Source organism: Phacochoerus africanus, chromosome 16 (assembly GCF_016906955.1).
Source record: "Phacochoerus africanus isolate WHEZ1 chromosome 16, ROS_Pafr_v1, whole genome shotgun sequence".
NCBI lineage: Eukaryota > Metazoa > Chordata > Mammalia > Artiodactyla > Suidae > Phacochoerus > Phacochoerus africanus.
The window spans coordinates 7,933,144-7,949,937 of record NC_062559.1 but is presented as its reverse complement, the minus strand read 5'-3'; the positions used below and the strand labels follow the sequence as shown (position 1 = coordinate 7,949,937).

General features: G+C 43.8%; 1 protein-coding gene across 1 annotated transcript in view; it reads left to right on the top strand.

Moving 5' to 3' along the window:
* Window positions 1–16,794, top strand: part of MGAM (maltase-glucoamylase) — a 102,233-nt gene that overhangs the window by 37,349 nt on the left and 48,090 nt on the right. The window contains exons 7-20 of the mRNA XM_047763395.1: window positions 7–178; window positions 765–864; window positions 3,349–3,461; window positions 4,080–4,205; window positions 4,652–4,783; window positions 4,933–5,049; window positions 5,917–6,030; window positions 7,354–7,438; window positions 9,063–9,180; window positions 10,321–10,492; window positions 12,226–12,342; window positions 13,200–13,354; window positions 14,941–15,025; window positions 16,395–16,451. Coding sequence (XP_047619351.1) covers window positions 7–178; window positions 765–864; window positions 3,349–3,461; window positions 4,080–4,205; window positions 4,652–4,783; window positions 4,933–5,049; window positions 5,917–6,030; window positions 7,354–7,438; window positions 9,063–9,180; window positions 10,321–10,492; window positions 12,226–12,342; window positions 13,200–13,354; window positions 14,941–15,025; window positions 16,395–16,451 — 1,663 coding nt within the window. The remainder of the gene's footprint in view (window positions 1–6; window positions 179–764; window positions 865–3,348; window positions 3,462–4,079; window positions 4,206–4,651; window positions 4,784–4,932; window positions 5,050–5,916; window positions 6,031–7,353; window positions 7,439–9,062; window positions 9,181–10,320; window positions 10,493–12,225; window positions 12,343–13,199; window positions 13,355–14,940; window positions 15,026–16,394; window positions 16,452–16,794) is intronic.

Below are 16,794 nucleotides of genomic sequence, written 5' to 3'. Positions count from 1 at the left end.
GTCTAGGTTTGACTCCAGCATCGGGCCCCTGCTGTTTGCTGATCAGTTCCTGCAGCTGTCCATCCGCCTGCCCAGCGCTAACGTGTATGGGCTGGGCGAGCATGTGCACCGGCAGTACCGGCATGACATGAACTGGAAGACCTGGCCCATATTTGCCAGGGACACAGTCCCCAATGGGGTAAGCTTTCCAGATGGGCCCCTCTCCACTGAACATCATAGCCTCTTAGCAGTACAGTAAAATGGTTAAGAATAAGATCCTAGGGTAAGGCTGTGTGGGTCTGAATTCTGACACCGCTACTCAGCAGTTGTGTGGTTCTGGGCTCGTTCTCTCTCCATGTCTTTCGTTCCCCATCTTTAAAATGGGGGTAGTATCCTCCCTTCAATAGGCTTGTGATGGGGGTTTTTGCCAGTGGGGTTAGGTGAAGCCTCTTGGAGACAAGGTCAAGACAAGCCTCTTTGAGAGAAGAGCTTTTTGAACTACCATTTCAAAACTCCTGCTCTCCCACATCCTAAGATATCACAGGCTTCCCCCTTTCTGTTAGACAAAGGGTCATAGCTGGCTCATTCTATAAGAGGATATTAATTTATCTGATTAACATCAACAAACAGAGACCTTATATTAAAAATTTATTTTCATCTTCTTTGCCCATGAGTTCCTTGTCAGTTACTCACGTGATTAACACTGATTCCCCGAGCTATTTCTGGCCATGTGGGGTTTAGACTATCAGATTATAAGTTTTTGGTTTTTAATTGTCTTTCTGCAGGATGGAAATAACTTGTATGGTGCACAGACATTCTTCCTGTGCCTTGAAGATGCTAGTGGATTGTCCTTTGGAGTGTTTCTCATGAACAGCAATGCCATGGGTAAAGACTAAAGGATATACATGAAAAAAAAGGGCACGAGAGCGATTTTCAGTCCCTTCCTTACAGCGTGGTGAGAAAAGGAGTGGCTGAGCCAGAGCTTAGGGCCGCGTATGTTCTGATTGTCCCATTTTCCTGCTGCATTATCTGTTGACCCATGGTAGCCATGAGTAGCGTTTTCTTTCCTCACTTACGATTTTCTTGAATCTGGTTGCCCCTGTTGGAATGTTTTCTATTATAGAGTGAAAACAACGAATGATTTTTCATAACCTCTTTGAGGCAGTTTCTACCAACTTGTTCTTCTCCTTCGTCAGACCTCCGTCCAGTTGAGGGGTTCATATAGGCTCTGGTAAGAAACAGGTAGTCGCTCTGGGCCTAAGGTGACAGTAGCCAGGCCTAACCAAGGAGCTACAACTGAGCAGTGAATGTCACATTGAGACACTCCAAGGGCAGCAAGGTAGGGTGGAATGGTGAGGGTCGTACAGATTGTGTAAGACCAAGAGGTGTAACATCATAGGATTCCAGAAAGCCACTCACTTCCTCACTTTGAAGGTTTTAGACCAGATGGATGGGTCTGCACTGCTTTTCTGCCTGCAGTAATAACAGCCAATCTGAGGGCAATAGAGCAATCACCGTAGGGGAAGAGGTGTGGAATCAGAATCCGCCAGGGGGGAGTTCCCATCGTGGCTCAGCGGAAACAAATCTGACTGGCATCCACGAGGACGCAGGTGTGATCCCTGGCCTTGTTCAGAGGGTCAGCGATCCAGCATTGCCATGACCTGTGGTGTAGGTCACAGATGCGGCTCATATCTGGCATTGCTGTGGCTGTGGTGTAGGCCGGTGGCTACAGCTCTGATTCATCCCCAGCCTGGGAACCTCCATATGCCATGAGTGCAGCCCTAAAAGGCAAAAAAAAAAAAAAAAGAAAAATTCTGCCAGCGTTGGTAGTGGAGTGGGCATAGAATCTTGATCCTTACCCTCTTCTCAACTGGAACTCGAGGAACTAGGTAGGTGCTACTCAGAGCATGGTCCGTGGATGGGTCATCACATACTGCTTTAGGTCTGTGGTAAGATAGTACAGAAATTAATTAAGAGTAAACATGGCTGTAGCATCCAAGTGCATGCATGATCCTTTTCCTAGCAATTCCTTTCTTATGTTATTTCATGTAAGTATCCGTTTGCAAAGAACTGGAAATTTAAAAAATGAAGATCTGATTCTTTACCACAGATTGTCTGAGATCCACTCTAACTGATCTAAGATGCTTCTGAAATACTTAATAGAATCTTGGATGATTCTAAGATGCCTGATAGTCAAAGAAGAGACAGATAATTGCTAAGATTATGCAGTTTCAGGTAGTTGAAAGGAACCAGAAAACAATTTGAGTCAGGTTCAGAGGGGAAGGCACAGGATTCTAAATACTCCATGTGAGTCATTCTTACGACCAAAGAGTACATTTCAGTCGATCCTGAGATCTTGGATCCCTAATGCCAGCCAAGGCTGTTAGGAGACTTCCCCTTGGGCTTAGAGGGATTTTGAATTTGTAATATAACCCCTGACATTTTTGGCTTTTGCTTAAGGTGAGGTCCACTGTGGCTGGTACCTCCATGTGTCTAGCTGGGCTATATTCCTGCAGTAATGATGGGGTGGGGACAGCATGTTCTGCAGTTGTGAACATCAGAGAAGAAAACATCTTCTCTATCCACGGGTTTGTTATTCGGGGTCCTACGACTCTATCCGACAAAAGACAGGTTAGCAAGAGAAAAGACTGATTTTGTTTACATAGGCAACATGCATACACACAGGAGTGCTCAGTGAAGAGTAACTCAGAGGGGTGCCTAAAACTCGGGACTTGTATGCCATCCTAATAGGCAGGGGAAGGAAGGCGCTTAGGGTGAGATAAATGACTTCTTAGAAGAGGAGGTGGGGGGGGATCAAGGGCATTTAATGGGACAACAAATGACTTTTTGGACAGATCAGTGAGCCCTTAGGAGACTAGTTGGAAGAGGATATTCTTATGAGTGTGGCTGTTTGGTTGTGGGGCCAACTTATTGTCTTGGACATTAGTTTTATTCCAGCAGAGAGGGTTTATGACAACTGGGTTCTTCTGAGAGGCTCTGCTTCTGGGTGGATAAGGGATTTCAGAAACTCAAGTATCTTCAGCTTACAATAATTTTTATGTCAAAATGACTTATTCTGGACCCCTTCAAGAAACCGGTTGCTTTTTCATGACATCCTGACACCAGTGAAGACACTTCAGCCACCAGTTATTGAAACAGTAACAGTTCATCAAACACATGCTTTCCTCTCTCTTGTGCTGTGAGCTTGGACTTTGGTCGTCAGAATTGGTCCCTTTGTAGAAAGAATCTGAGGCATTAGAGTCACTTTGTTAATGTTCAGCTGATTGGTGATCCTCTCGCCTCACACTTTGTAATGACTACTCTAGAATCAATTCTCATGTTTCTTTGCTTCCTTTTTAATCTTCCAAGAGGTGGCCCTCCAGCCCGCCCCAGCCGTCACCTACCGCACCACCGGGGGCATTCTCGACTTCTATGTGCTCTTGGGAAACACTCCAGAGCAAGTCGTTCAAGAGTACCTGCAGGTAAACTTGTCACGTCATGACCATGACTAAGGAGATCCTGAAGACAAAGAAACGTAAATTTAATATGCAAGCGTGACACATACAAATGGGCTGTTCTAAGTAGCTATTATAAATAGGCTGTTCCAAGTTGACCCTACCCTCGGTGATTTATAGAGTCTGGGGTAACAGTCGAGCAATCTGACATTAATGAACTAGTGCGTTGGACGGTGGGATGTGTTCTGTGCCTCCAAACTAACACTTAGAAAACGTTTCTTTAATAATGGAGTGTGTGCTGACTTTCTTTCTTTGTGTGTGTGTGTGTTCATGAGAAATTTTGTTGGTTTTTTTTTTTGAGTTTTTACCTTTTATTTGTTTTTCTACTGTAGAGCAGGGTGACCCAGTTACACATACATGTATACATTCTTTTTTCTCCCATTATCATGCTCCATCGTCCTAAGTGACTAGCCATAGTTCCCAGGGCTACCCAGCAGGATCTCATGGCTCATCCCTTCCGAAGGCAACCGTCTGCATCTGTTAACCACCCCACCCCCTCCCCTCCCCCTTGGCAACCACAAGTCTAGTCTCCAAGTCCATGATTTGCGCGCGTGTGCTGACTTTCTTTTCACATCATTCTTTCAGCTCATTGGACTGCCAGCCCTGCCCCCGTACTGGGCACTCGGATTTCATCTCAGTCGTTATGATTATGAAACCCTAGATAACATGAGAGAAGTCGTGGAGCGAAACCGTGCCGCACAGCTCCCTTATGTAAGTAAGGCTTCAGAAGTCCTCCCAAAATAAAGAATTCTCTCGGAAGTAAGAAACTTTATACTCTCTCCCCAGATTTTTTTTTTTTTTTTTTTACTACATAAGAAAAAAATTTCTTTTTTCTTTTTAGGGCCATACCTGTGGCATATGGAAGTTCCCAGGCTAGGGGTCAGATGGGAGCTACAGCTGCCAGCCTACACCATAGCCACAGCAATGCCGGATCTGAGCCGCACCTGCAACCTACACCACAGCTCACAGCAACGCTGGATCCCACCCACCCACTGAGCAAGGCCAGGGATGGAACCCACATCCTCATGGATACTAGTGGGATTCATTTCTGCTGCACCACAATGGGAACTCCCTGTTAGATTGGCTTTTAATGCCAGGCAAGGTGACCCAGTTAATCTGATTTGGGGGTGAGGCTGTGTTGTTGTGTATTCTTCCAGGATGTTCAGCATGCTGATATTGATTATATGGATAAGAGGAAGGACTTTACTTATAATCCAGTAGATTTCAAGGGCTTCCCTGAGTTGGCTCAAGATTTACACAATAACGGACAGAAACTGGTCATCATTGTGGTATGCGCTCTCCTCCTTTTTCCCCAAATCACGTACTTTGCTCTTCCTTGTCTCACATCCACCTTCCCTTCCCTCATCCGCAATTCCCAGTCTCCTTTCAGTGCCTCTAGCTTAAAGCAAGGCCCTTCACTGTGTCTTTTTCCTTTTAGGATCCAGCCATTTCCAATGACTCTTCCCCAAGTAATCCCTATGGCCCATATGACCGGGGTTCAGATGCGAAGATATGGGTGAATGATCCAGATGGAGTGACTCCACTCATTGGGGAGGTAACAGGGACGCTGGGGCTGGTGGAGGGGCTGTGTGTGTGTGTGTGTGTGTGTGTGTGATGGTTTTGTTTCACACCTTTCGGATGCCTTATATATGCCAGGGGTCAACTTCGCTTGTCCATGCTTCCCCAAATACCTACCAGCCATCCTAGCTCTTAATTCCCTCACAGCAAAGCCCTCTAACGACAGCCTTACATAGTGATTAGCCACCTCCTCACCCCATCCAGCCTTCCGCTGACCACAGTCTAATTGGCACCTCCTAACTGGCAAATTAGGCAAATTGATCACCTCCGAATTGGCAAATCCAATGGAACCCTTTCATTCCTGTTCTTACTTGATTCCTCTGCGGTGTTAGACAAGTACGACTACTTCTTTCTCTAACTTTTATTTACTCTTGTTTTCCATGGTGTTATCTGCTGGTTCACTTCTAATCCATCCAATCCCCAGTAGTTCTAATAACCTAATATGCTGACCTGAGAGGGAGTGGATAGGAAAAGACCAGACTTCAGGGGTTGATGGTCGGAACCCACAACTTGTGTTGGGTCAGTTGCAGTTGTGCAGTCCTCTCCCTCACTTCCCATTTCTAGGAGTGGGAGTGAGGAAAGGGAGCAGGAACAGAGAGCCAGAGTTGAAGATTAGCAAGGACTTAACCATTTTTTAAAAATATGTTTTCCCTTAAGTGACTCCTTGACTCCTCCTGACATTTATTCTGAGTATTTGAAGAGCTTCACATTCCTAACTGAAAAGGACCCATGCCTGTGCACCTCTGCTGCCATGATTGTATTAGAAATTTCTTTGCTCTGCCCTCTGTTTTACTCTGTATTCATTTAACTTCCTCTGATCAAAGTCTTTCTTTTCCTCCGGCAGGTCTGGCCTGGAAAAACTGTGTTTCCTGATTACACCAACCCCAAGTGTACCACTTGGTGGGCAAATGAATTTAAACTTTTCCACAATCAAGTAGACTTTGATGGAATCTGGATTGTGAGTTCTTAACATTTTAATGACGAGATGGCTAATATGTTGATATCATTGATTCATAGAGCATGGGGGGAAGTGGAGGAGAGAAAAGCCACTATGGCCAGAATTCTAGGTATTCCCTATCTTACTATTCAAATAATCTTACTAAAACATGTAGCTTAGAATCAAAATTCCCATCATGGCTCATCAGTAACAAACCCGACTATTATCCATGAGGACACAGGTTCGATCCCTGGCCTCGCTCAGTGGGTTAAGGATCCACATTGCTGTGAGCTGTGGTGTAGGTCACAGACATGGCTTGGATCCAGTGTTGCTGTGGCGTAGGCCAGCGACTTACAGTTCCGATTGGACCCCTAGCCTGGGAACGTCCATATGCCGAGGGTGCAGTCCAGTAAAGACAAAAAAAAAAAAAAAAAAAGATGAGGAGACCTAAATGATATTAACCAAATAACCAAAGACATTGACCATTAGTATTTTGGTATGCTTTTCCCAGACCCCTCACTTGTACAGTTCTTGGCACAGGCTTGCTCTCTCACTCTGTGCATATATTTATATATGTATATGCATTTATTTGTGTGCATTCATAGCTATATTTGGATATTTAGAGCACGTATGAGTTGATATGCATGGATCTTATAAATTGAAATATTTTTTCCCCTAATGTTTTTGGGAATTTTTCATTTTCAATGATGATAGGCATGTATCATTTTAAGAACCTTCTGCATGAAACCATCAATAGGAAGAGAATCAATGGAAGAGAAGATAGGACAGGAACATCTATTTTCCTCTATTACATAAAAACTTCTTTAAAAAAGAAATATATAGGAGTTCCCATTGTGGTGCAGTGGAAGTAAATCTGATTAGTTTCCATGAGGATGCAAGTTCTATCCCTGGCGTCGCTAAGTGGGTCAGGGATCTGGTGTTGCCATGAGCTGTGGTTTAGGTTGCAGACATGGCTTGGATCTTGCGTTGCTGTGGTTGTGTTACAGCTACCAATATGACCCATAGCCTGGGAGGTTCCATATGCCATATGCTGCAGATGTGGCCCTAAAAAGCAGAAAGAAAAGAAAGAAAGAAGGAAGGAGGGGAAGGAAGGAAGGAAGGAAGGAAGGAAGAAAGAAAGAAAGAAAGAGAAGAAAGGAAGGAAGGAAAGAAGGAAGGAAAGAAAGAAAGAAAGGAAGGAAGAAAGAAAGGGAAAGAAAAAGAAAAAGAAAAGAAAAGAAATATATGGACTAACTTCTCTGAGTCCTCCAAAAAAGACACCATCAGTACAATATACCAGGACATACTACTCTTTCTTCATAGTTTGTGCCTTTTGTCTTATAGGATATGAATGAAGTCGCCAACTTTGTGGATGGTTCAGTTTCAGGATGTTCCACGAGCAATCTAAATTATCCTCCATTTACTCCCAGTAAGTGTTGGTGGGTAGTATGATTCAAGTGGCAATGCATATCTGGCACTTTAGGTTCATAAAAACAGATATGGACAACCTGGCAAGAGATTTTGTACATACATGTGTATAGGAGAAGGAAAACATGAGTATTCTATAAAGAAAACAAGGAAAGAAAATCCACTCTGTGCTTTCCTAAATAAGGCATAAATTCAAAAGACGACATCTAGTCCTTTTACCTACAGTTTGAACTACTTCTGGGGAAAGTCCAGAGAAGATCAGGTGCAGGAACCAGAGGCTAGTGGCTCAGGCATGTACCCAGACAGGTCAGGGCTTACTCGAGAGAGACCAGGTTTGGTCTTCAAATGAGGATCAAGTCTGGGGATACCAAGAGAATGGAGAACAGACAAATATCATCGGGTAAAAGGAAGCCAGAACCCATGGCTTCGGAGGGTCAAAGACAGAGTCAGTGACTGTTGCTAGTGAGATCTGGGTGAACTTTGAACAACGCTATCCTCCAGGGTGTGGCCCTCGAATCACAGCATTTATTGTAGTTTGAAGAAAGCCAGGGGCTCACAGCAAATTGTATCTTGATTAAGAAAGGAATGAAGGAGTTCCCGTCGTGGCGCAGTGGTTAACGAATCCGACTAGGAACCATGAGGTTGCGGATTCGGTCCCTGCCCTTGCTCAGTAGGTTAACGATCCGGCGTTGCCGTGAGCTGTGGTGTAGATTGCAGACGCGGCTCGGATCCCACGTTGCTGTGGCTCTGTCGTAGGCCGGTGGCTACAGCTCCGATTCGACCCCTAGCCTGGGAACCTCCATATGCCGAGGGAGCGGCCCAAGAAATAGCAACAACAACAACAACAACAAAGACAAAAAACAAAAAAAAAAAAGAAAGGAATGAACTACTAGAATTCCAGTGTCATGTGAAGACTTCCAATCTGATGGGAAAATGGGGATTTGGGGAAGATGGATTAGGATCAAATATTGAGAGACTTAGATGGGAGGCTTCATTCTTTTGATGATAAAAGTTATTTATATTTTAGTAAGCAGTAAATATGACAATCAAATGGTGTTAGGATTATTGATCTCGTGTTAATGTGTCCTTCTAATATGAATTAGAAGATCAATAGATCAGAGGTAAATAAGCCATTAAGAAACTTTTGCAACAGTTAAGATCTAAAGGTGATTTGGATCTGAACCAGAATGGTGCAATGGGAACAGAAAAGATTGGATGGATGAATGAAGGAGAGATTAGGCAGCCATCCTTTATAATATCTGGTCAATGGAGAGATAGGTGAGCCATTATTTACACTTTCATCTAATATTTCTGTTCTTGGCCTGATTAACTTAGCTCAGTTTGAAAAATTCAGATTAAGTCTAAAATGGAACTTCTTACTTCCAAAGGCTTGCCCCTGGTCACATGAGCCCCCAGGTGGAGAAACGTGTGTGGGTCAGCACAATTTTTTGTATATCTGAGAAACTAGCTCCGTGTTTGCCCCTCTGTCAGTGAGGAAGCCATGCAATCATTTTCAGGATGGCTACAAAAGATGCCTCCCCAGGGAGCTCCCATTTCAGGTGATAGTTAAGGAGCAGGGAATGTGCTTTCTGGGCTCTCATCAATTGACCCCTCTTTTGTCCCAGGGATCCTGGATGGGTACCTTTTCAGCAAGACTCTCTGCATGGATGCCGTGCAGCACTGGGGCAAGCAGTATGATGTCCACAATCTGTACGGCTACTCCATGGCGATCGCCACAGCAGAGTAAGGCCGTCATTGCCGTGGACCAACATGATCAAAGTATTAGTCTTGGTAGATGCCAGGTACCAGTGCACTCTCTTTAAGAACTCCGCAGATAAGTATCTTTGCTATTGTCCAATGAATGAAGACAATCCTGGGCCCATAGGGGAGAAGGAATCCAATAAATATTTGTGGTATGTATACAGTGAAAGAAAGAATGAATAAATGAATGAATGGGAAGTTGGAAGAGAGAAAGAAAAGTAACTTGACCAAGGTCAAACAGCCAATAAATTGTAAAAGCAAAATTCGAACTCATTTCTGCATGAGTCCAAGGCTGATGTATTTTCTCCTCTGCCATACTATATAGACTGGCATTTGGAGGGTTAAGTAATTTATAGACTTCATGTGCTTTGGGGTTTTAAGTATTGGCTCAGTATGCTTTTACTGTGCTCTTTCTACCTTTGTGTGGATAGAAATTCTAAAGTAAGGAAGTTGTGTTGAAAACTTGCTCTATTCATTATAACTGTGACAGCAGGAAGCCAGGTCAAAATCACACTCACTCATTAGCAAAGTCAAGGGTGTAATTTTAGCCTTCTTGAGAGTTGTTAAAAATTATAGAGCAAAAAATTTTAGGTTTATGTTTAGACACTTCTAATTTTAAAAATATAGATGATTACTTTAAAAGTACACACATCGTTATATAATTTTTAAATGTCTTTTCTTGTAACAAAACATGGCCAAAGTATTTCTACTTAAAAACAGTTCAAGTTTCAGGAGACTTTTCATAGGTTCATGTTTGTGTGTGTTTGAAACCATGTGATGGGAAAGACTAATGTATTTATATCTATTTCAAGTCAAATTTCAACTTTATTCCATAAACATTGTGTACTTTTAGTTACTAGTTTTTTCAAGACTGCTTTTGAAAATTTTGGAAATTATGGATTTAATGATGTCCATAAAATGCCTAAAACAAAGCAAACCAAAATGTAAACATAAGCAGTGGGGCAGTCTGCTCCCAACAGCAACTCTAGCCCTACGGGAAAGAACTGGAAGAGAAGAATGTGGTAGTAACTTTAGAGATTCTAGATGTTGTCACTGCATGCCCTGGGCTAAGACACGCTAAGGCCACACACATTGACTCTCTAAATCTCTTGCCCTTTCCAGAGCTGTCAAGACTGTGTTCCTTAACAAGAGAAGTTTCATTCTAACCCGTTCCACCTTTGCGGGGTCTGGCAAGTTTGCAGCCCACTGGCTAGGAGACAACGCAGCTACCTGGGATGATCTCCGATGGTCCATCCCTGGCATGCTTGAGTTCAACCTTTTTGGTATCCCAATGGTAAGTCCACATCCCACTCTCTCTTGCTAACCTCAGTTCCCAAAATACCCCATGCTAGAAAGTTGCCAAAAGATAAAGCTCCCCTTTCCTCCATGGCTCAGGGATTGAATGTCCAGAGAGCATGTGCTTCATCCACGTCAGTAGGACTCTTATGCTACAACTTTCTATTCTGCACTGCTTAATAAGGATAGAAAGTGCAACCTTGAGGTGCTATCATTAGAATATTTTCTATTAAAGTGTAACACACACACACACACACACACAGTACACATATCCTTAAGTGTATATATAGTTCTTGAGTTTCACAGTCTGAAACACATTTTTGTACCCAGCACCTAGATAAGGAAACAACATTGCCAGCACCCTAGGAATGACTTTGGCATCTGTTAGTTAAATGCAACATGTCTATTTATTGAGCTTCTACTACGTGCAAGATATGTGCAAGCTAGGCATACCTTGTGAGGATGGAGAGAAACATAAATATAGTAGCAGCAACACCTTCTCCCCCACCCACCCAATATACATAATTATGATAAGCTAAGATAAAAGTGCCAACAGGAACACATAAGTTAAATGATAAAAGAGGTCCTGAGAAAGGGACTTATCAGCTCTGACAAGATTCTAAGAACAAGGGAATCACAGGAGAGACTCAAGAGTAACTTCATGGATAAGGTGGTACTTAGAGTTTAACCTTGAAAGTAGAGAAGGTCATTTTAAGATTGAGAAACAAACCTGAGCAAGGCCAGCAAGGGGGAGACTTTGATGTGTCTGTGAGGATCAGTGTGTAGGACCAGAATGAGAAATGATGCAGGAAAGGTGGGTCGGAACCAGGTTTTAAGGTGCTAAGAGGACAAGCGGCAGGACACCTTGGGGTTTTTTTTTTTTTTGCATGCGTTATAACTTTTAATATTACATATATTAGCAAATATATTTGGCTACTTTTTTTTAGATGAATTTGATTTATTTATTTATTTTTCCGCTGTACAGCTTGGGGGCCAAGATACACTTACATGCACACAGTTTTTTTTCCCGCCCTTCGTTCTGTTACAATATAAATATCTAGACATAGTTCTCAATGCTACTCAGCAGGATCTCATTGTAAATCCATTCCAAGTTGTATCTGATAACCCCAAGCTCCTGATCCCTCCCACTCCCTCCCTCTCCCCCACCCCGGGCGGCCACAAGTCTGTTCTCCAAGTCCATGATTTTCTTTTCTGTGGAGATGTTCATTTGTGCTGTATATTAGATTCCAGTTATAAGTGATATCATATGGTATCTGTCTTTTTCTGACTTATTTCACTCAGGATGAGAGTCTCTAGTTCCATCCGTGTTGCTATAAAGATGAATGACCTGATCAGATTTGGGCTTTGGAAAATTAATCCTGCTAGTTCTGTGATCAAAATCATAATAGCAGGATGTCTAGTTACTATTCATCCGAAAGCTATGGTGCATCAAGTGTTTAACTTACATCATGTCATTTACTAAAACCCTTTGTAGCTCACTAGTGCCCGTGTTGAGAAAATAAGGAAACAAAGGCACAGAGTGTTAAAGTCGCCTGGCCCTGGAGAGTGGACACAGGATATAGCCCAGTTCAGTTCGATCACACTGTGTGAGCCTTGTCAGGAAGAGATTAGCAAAGTTCAGTTGGCAGATCCCTGGTATAAAGCAAAGCCCAGGACCAGGGGACAGTCATGGGAGTGAGGTGTGCAGGCTGTTGCTGTCTGTCCCTGCAGGTGGGTCCTGACATATGCGGCTTTTTATTGGATACTTCTGAAGAGCTCTGCAGGAGGTGGATGCAGGTGGGGGCTTTCTATCCATTTTCCAGGAATCACAACGGCCAAGGCTACAAGGTAAGTAGGACCAGAATAGATTTGAGAAGCTCCCGTCATGGCTCAGTGGTTAACAAACCCGACCAGCATCCATGAGGATACGGGTTCAATTCCTGGCCTTGCTCAGTGGGTTAAGGATCTGGCATTGCCGTGAGCTGTGGTGTAGGTTGCAGACACGGCTCGAATCCTGTGTTGCTGTGGCTGTGGCGTAGGCCAGTGGCTACAGCTCCGATTCGACCCCTAGCCTGGGAACCTCCATATGCCGTGGGTGCGGCCCTAAAAAGACAAAAAAAAAAAATGGATTTGGTATACTTTACAACTGGATCTCTCTGCATCCTCACTGAGAAATCTGTTGAGCCAGCATCCTACCTGGTGCTTGACTTCGGCTGAAACACACTGCCGTCTGCAGTTAACCAGGACTCATGATGCACTGTTAAAATGCCCGGCAGCCCCAGCCTCTGCTGTTTCTATTGCAGCAGTCAAGGAAATGCCAAGTCTATGAAGGTTTTTTTGTTTGTTTTATTTTATTTTATTTTTTTTCTGTGAAGGTTTTTAATCAAACCTTTATACCTTTTATCTATGTTGCTTGTAAAAGAATTAAAGGAGGAAATACGTCAAAGTTATTGAAACGGGAGCCTCCTGAGAGAGCACCTCTAGAATGGATGAGGGGCATGTGTTGCAAAGTGAAGAATGGCCACCTGCTGGGTGAAATGATCTCCCTGGGCCCAACCCTGCTGCTCAGAGGCAGAGTTGGCAAGCTAGGCCCCCGGGTCTTGCAAGAATGAACCTCTTAGTGGTGATGAATGGGGTCAGGAATGCTCCAGACGTTTCTGTGATTTGTAGCCGGATCACAATTGCAACCTCTTGCTTCTTCTCAGGTCCAGGATCCTGCCTCCTTTGGAGCTGACTCTCTGCTGCTGAATTCCTCCAGGCACTACCTCTCCATCCGCTATACTCTCTTGCCCTACCTCTACACCCTCTTCTACCACGCTCACAGCCGGGGGGACACGGTGGCCCGGCCCCTTCTGCATGAGTAAGTTCACCTAATCCAAGGGAATTTTGTCAGTGCAACTGGGTGATACTGACTCTGTCGTCAAATGTAAGGGTGAAAAGTAAAACAATTCAAAAAGTTACTAGAATTTTTTTTTCTTTTTTTTCTTTCTTTTCTTTTCTTTTTTTTTTTTTTAGGGCTGCACCTGAAGCACATGGAAGTTCCCTGCTAGGGTAATTGGAACTACAGCTGTCGGCCTGCACTGTAGCCACAGCAACTTGGGATCCAGGCTGTGTCTGTGACCTACACCACAGTTCACAGCAACATTGGATCCTTAACCCACTGAGCAAGACCAGGAATCAAACCTGCTTCCTCATGGATGCTAGCCAGGTTCATGACTGCTGAGCCACGATGGGAACTCCCTGGAATGAATTTTTTTAACCTGAGTACCCAGTTGGTATTTGCAAGGCTGTTGCTGCCTCGATACTATTTTAGGCATATTTAAGTATTATAGCCTCTTCCTTTTGGGGGAGAGAACTAGACTCAAAGCCTCGGGCTTGGGGTCTTCGTTCTACCAATTCTATACCTTAGACAAATAATTTAAGCTCTTTCGTCCCTAGTTTCTTTAGTCTTAATTTAAAGGATTTTATAGCTGGAAACTGATGGTAATGTACTATGTTCAGGCTCTAGGAATGAACCTCTTACTCATTTATGTATGAATAAGAACATTATAGAGGATTTCCAGAATTCAGAATTTTTATTATCAGCCAATTAATACTCTAAGAAAGAACACTTAAGGAGGCTTTCCTTCTCAGAATCAAAATGCAGTTGATTCCCTTAATGTGTCTGACATTTTAGGCCCTCAGGTATTATATTATTATAATATATATTGTAATATATATTCATTATTTGGGGTACAGTTTTGCTATCTCCTGGGATTCCCTATTTAAAAAGGCAGCTATCCGGGGTTCCCATCATGGCACAGTGGTTGTCGAACCCGAGTAGCATACATTAGGACGTGGGTTCAATCCATGGCCCTTGCTCAGTGGGTTAAGGATCTGATGTTGCTATGAGCTGTGGTGTAGGTCACAGACACGGCTCAGATCCCTCATTGCTGTGGCTGTGGCTGTGGCCAGCAGCTGCAGTTCCAAATCGACCCCTAGCCTGGGAACCTCCATATACCACTGGAACGGCCCTAAAAAGGCAAAAAAAAAAAAAAAAAAAAGGGCAGATATCCTAGAAGAGAAAGCAGTAATAAAATTTTTGTGGGCTATTTTTTTGTGTGTGATCAGATCCAGTTACTTTTTGATGGTCAGCTGAAGTTTTAAAATGTATTGCTTATTTTACTTTTTTTTTTTTGAGAGGAATATGGCAAATAGAATTATAGCCTGGAACCTGCCTGGCATAGATATTGAAAAGGCAAATTGGGGCAAAATAGGAGGTTACAGGGGCTGGGGAAGTGGATCTCCCTGCAGGAGTGTGGGTGTAGGGATCGAATAGGTATCATAGCGTAATTGGGGGCGGGGGAGTTGGCCCAGGCAGGATGCCTGCATGTTTTGGGCAGGCTGTGGGGAGAGCTGCCAGGATGCATTGGTCCAAATCTCAGTGACCATCTCTCTGGTCTCCAGGTTCTATGAGGACAGCAACACTTGGGATGTGTACCAGCAGTTTTTATGGGGGCCCGGCCTCCTCATTACTCCTGTTCTGGATGAGGTAAGTGTTCCACAGAGACACACTGCATGGGGTTGGGCGGGGGTCTCTTCTCTCTCTCCTTCTCTCTCTCTCCTTTTTTTTTTTTTTTTTTTGTCTTTTGTCCTTTTAGGTTTGCACTTGCAGCATATGGAGGTTCCCAGGCTAGGGGTCTAATGGGAGCTGTTGCTGCCGGCCTACTCCAGAGCCACAGCAACGTGGGATCCGAGCCGTGTCTGTGACCTACACCACAGCTCATGGCAACGCTGGATCCTTAACCCACTGAGTGAAGGCAGAGATTGAACCTGCAACCTCATGGTTCCTAGTCAGATTCGTTTCCTCTGCGCCATGACGGGAACTCCAGTCTCTTCTTTCGATCTTGTTAACCTCCAAACTCTTCTCTCTTCTTGGAACCGTTTATCTTCTTTCTATTCCAAATGCATTTCCACCACCTGTGGCTGGGTCAGCCATGAAGACAATGTGCTGGGGTTTGGGGAATTTGGATAGGTACACATTTTTTTTTCCTCTAGGTGTTTTTTTTTTTTTTTTCCTTGACCAAGTTCCCAATCAGTACAGAAGCATCTACTCGTGACCCTGGGTTTAAGAATGGACCTATGGAGTTCCCGTTGTGGCTCAGCGGAAACGAATCTGACTAGTGTCCATGGAGGATGGGGGTTTGATCCCTGGCCTCACTCAGTGGGTTAAGGATCCGGTGTTGCCGTGCCCTGTGGTGTAGGTCACAGACGCGGGTCGAATCCTGTGTGGCTGTGGCTGTGGCTTTAGCTACAACTCCAATTCAACCTCTGGCCTGGGAACCTCGATGTGCCTCAGGTGCAGCCCTGAAAAAAAAAAAAAAGAATGGTCCTGTGTGTTGTCACATTCTCGTAGCAGATCATAACTTGCTCCATGATACAGAGGCAGGATGGAACAGTGGCCTAGCGTTCACTGTAAGGTCAGGCTGATCAGGCTGTGCTTGCTGCCTCTGCCACTTGGTACCAGTGAGACCTGGGGAAAGTTATCTTGCTGGTTCCCCAGCTGCAAGGTGAGATAGTGATATAGCACATATCACTGGGGGCATTGGGAAGATTCAATGAGGTAAGCAATGTAAAGCTGGAATTTTTACCACAACACACATGTCAATATTAATATTATTATTCCTAATGTGGTGCCATCTGGGTTTTTGCTTTTTGTTTTTTTTTTTTTTTGTTTTTTTTTTGAGTTGCCAAGTTCCTGCCTCTATTAGAAGAAAAGCATGATTTGCTAGCAGAGAAAAGAAAGGTCATTTATGTACTCTCAGTATGTGGTTAAGAAGTTCTCTAGGGAATGCTCAGAAGTCCATTTTGCCCCCTTAAGAGGCTGGGCCATGAAGGACAATATTTTGTTTTAATTTCAGGGTGCAGAGAAAGTGACGGCATATGTGCCTGATGCTGTCTGGTATGATTATGAAACTGTAAGTAGCTTCGACTTTTCTTAAACTCTTCAAGCTGCATAGACAAGCTATCTCCCGGGAGAGAGGGAAACATCTATCTGTGCACTGAAGAACGTGTTTCCAACCATTTCATAGCAGAGTCAGAAAAGTGAGACTTGACATCAGTTGTAATAAAACATAAAAAAGAAACTTTCGTATACTTTATTCGGTGATAAGATGAAGACCGAAATAAAATGTCCCACAGGCAAATATTGGGGCCAGCGGACAGTATGAGCTTGGCTGTGAGTCAGATTCTTGTTTAGAACCATCGGTTCCTGTAACGTGTGTCAGATAGCCTCAGCATGACATGGATGGTCCCCCAAAC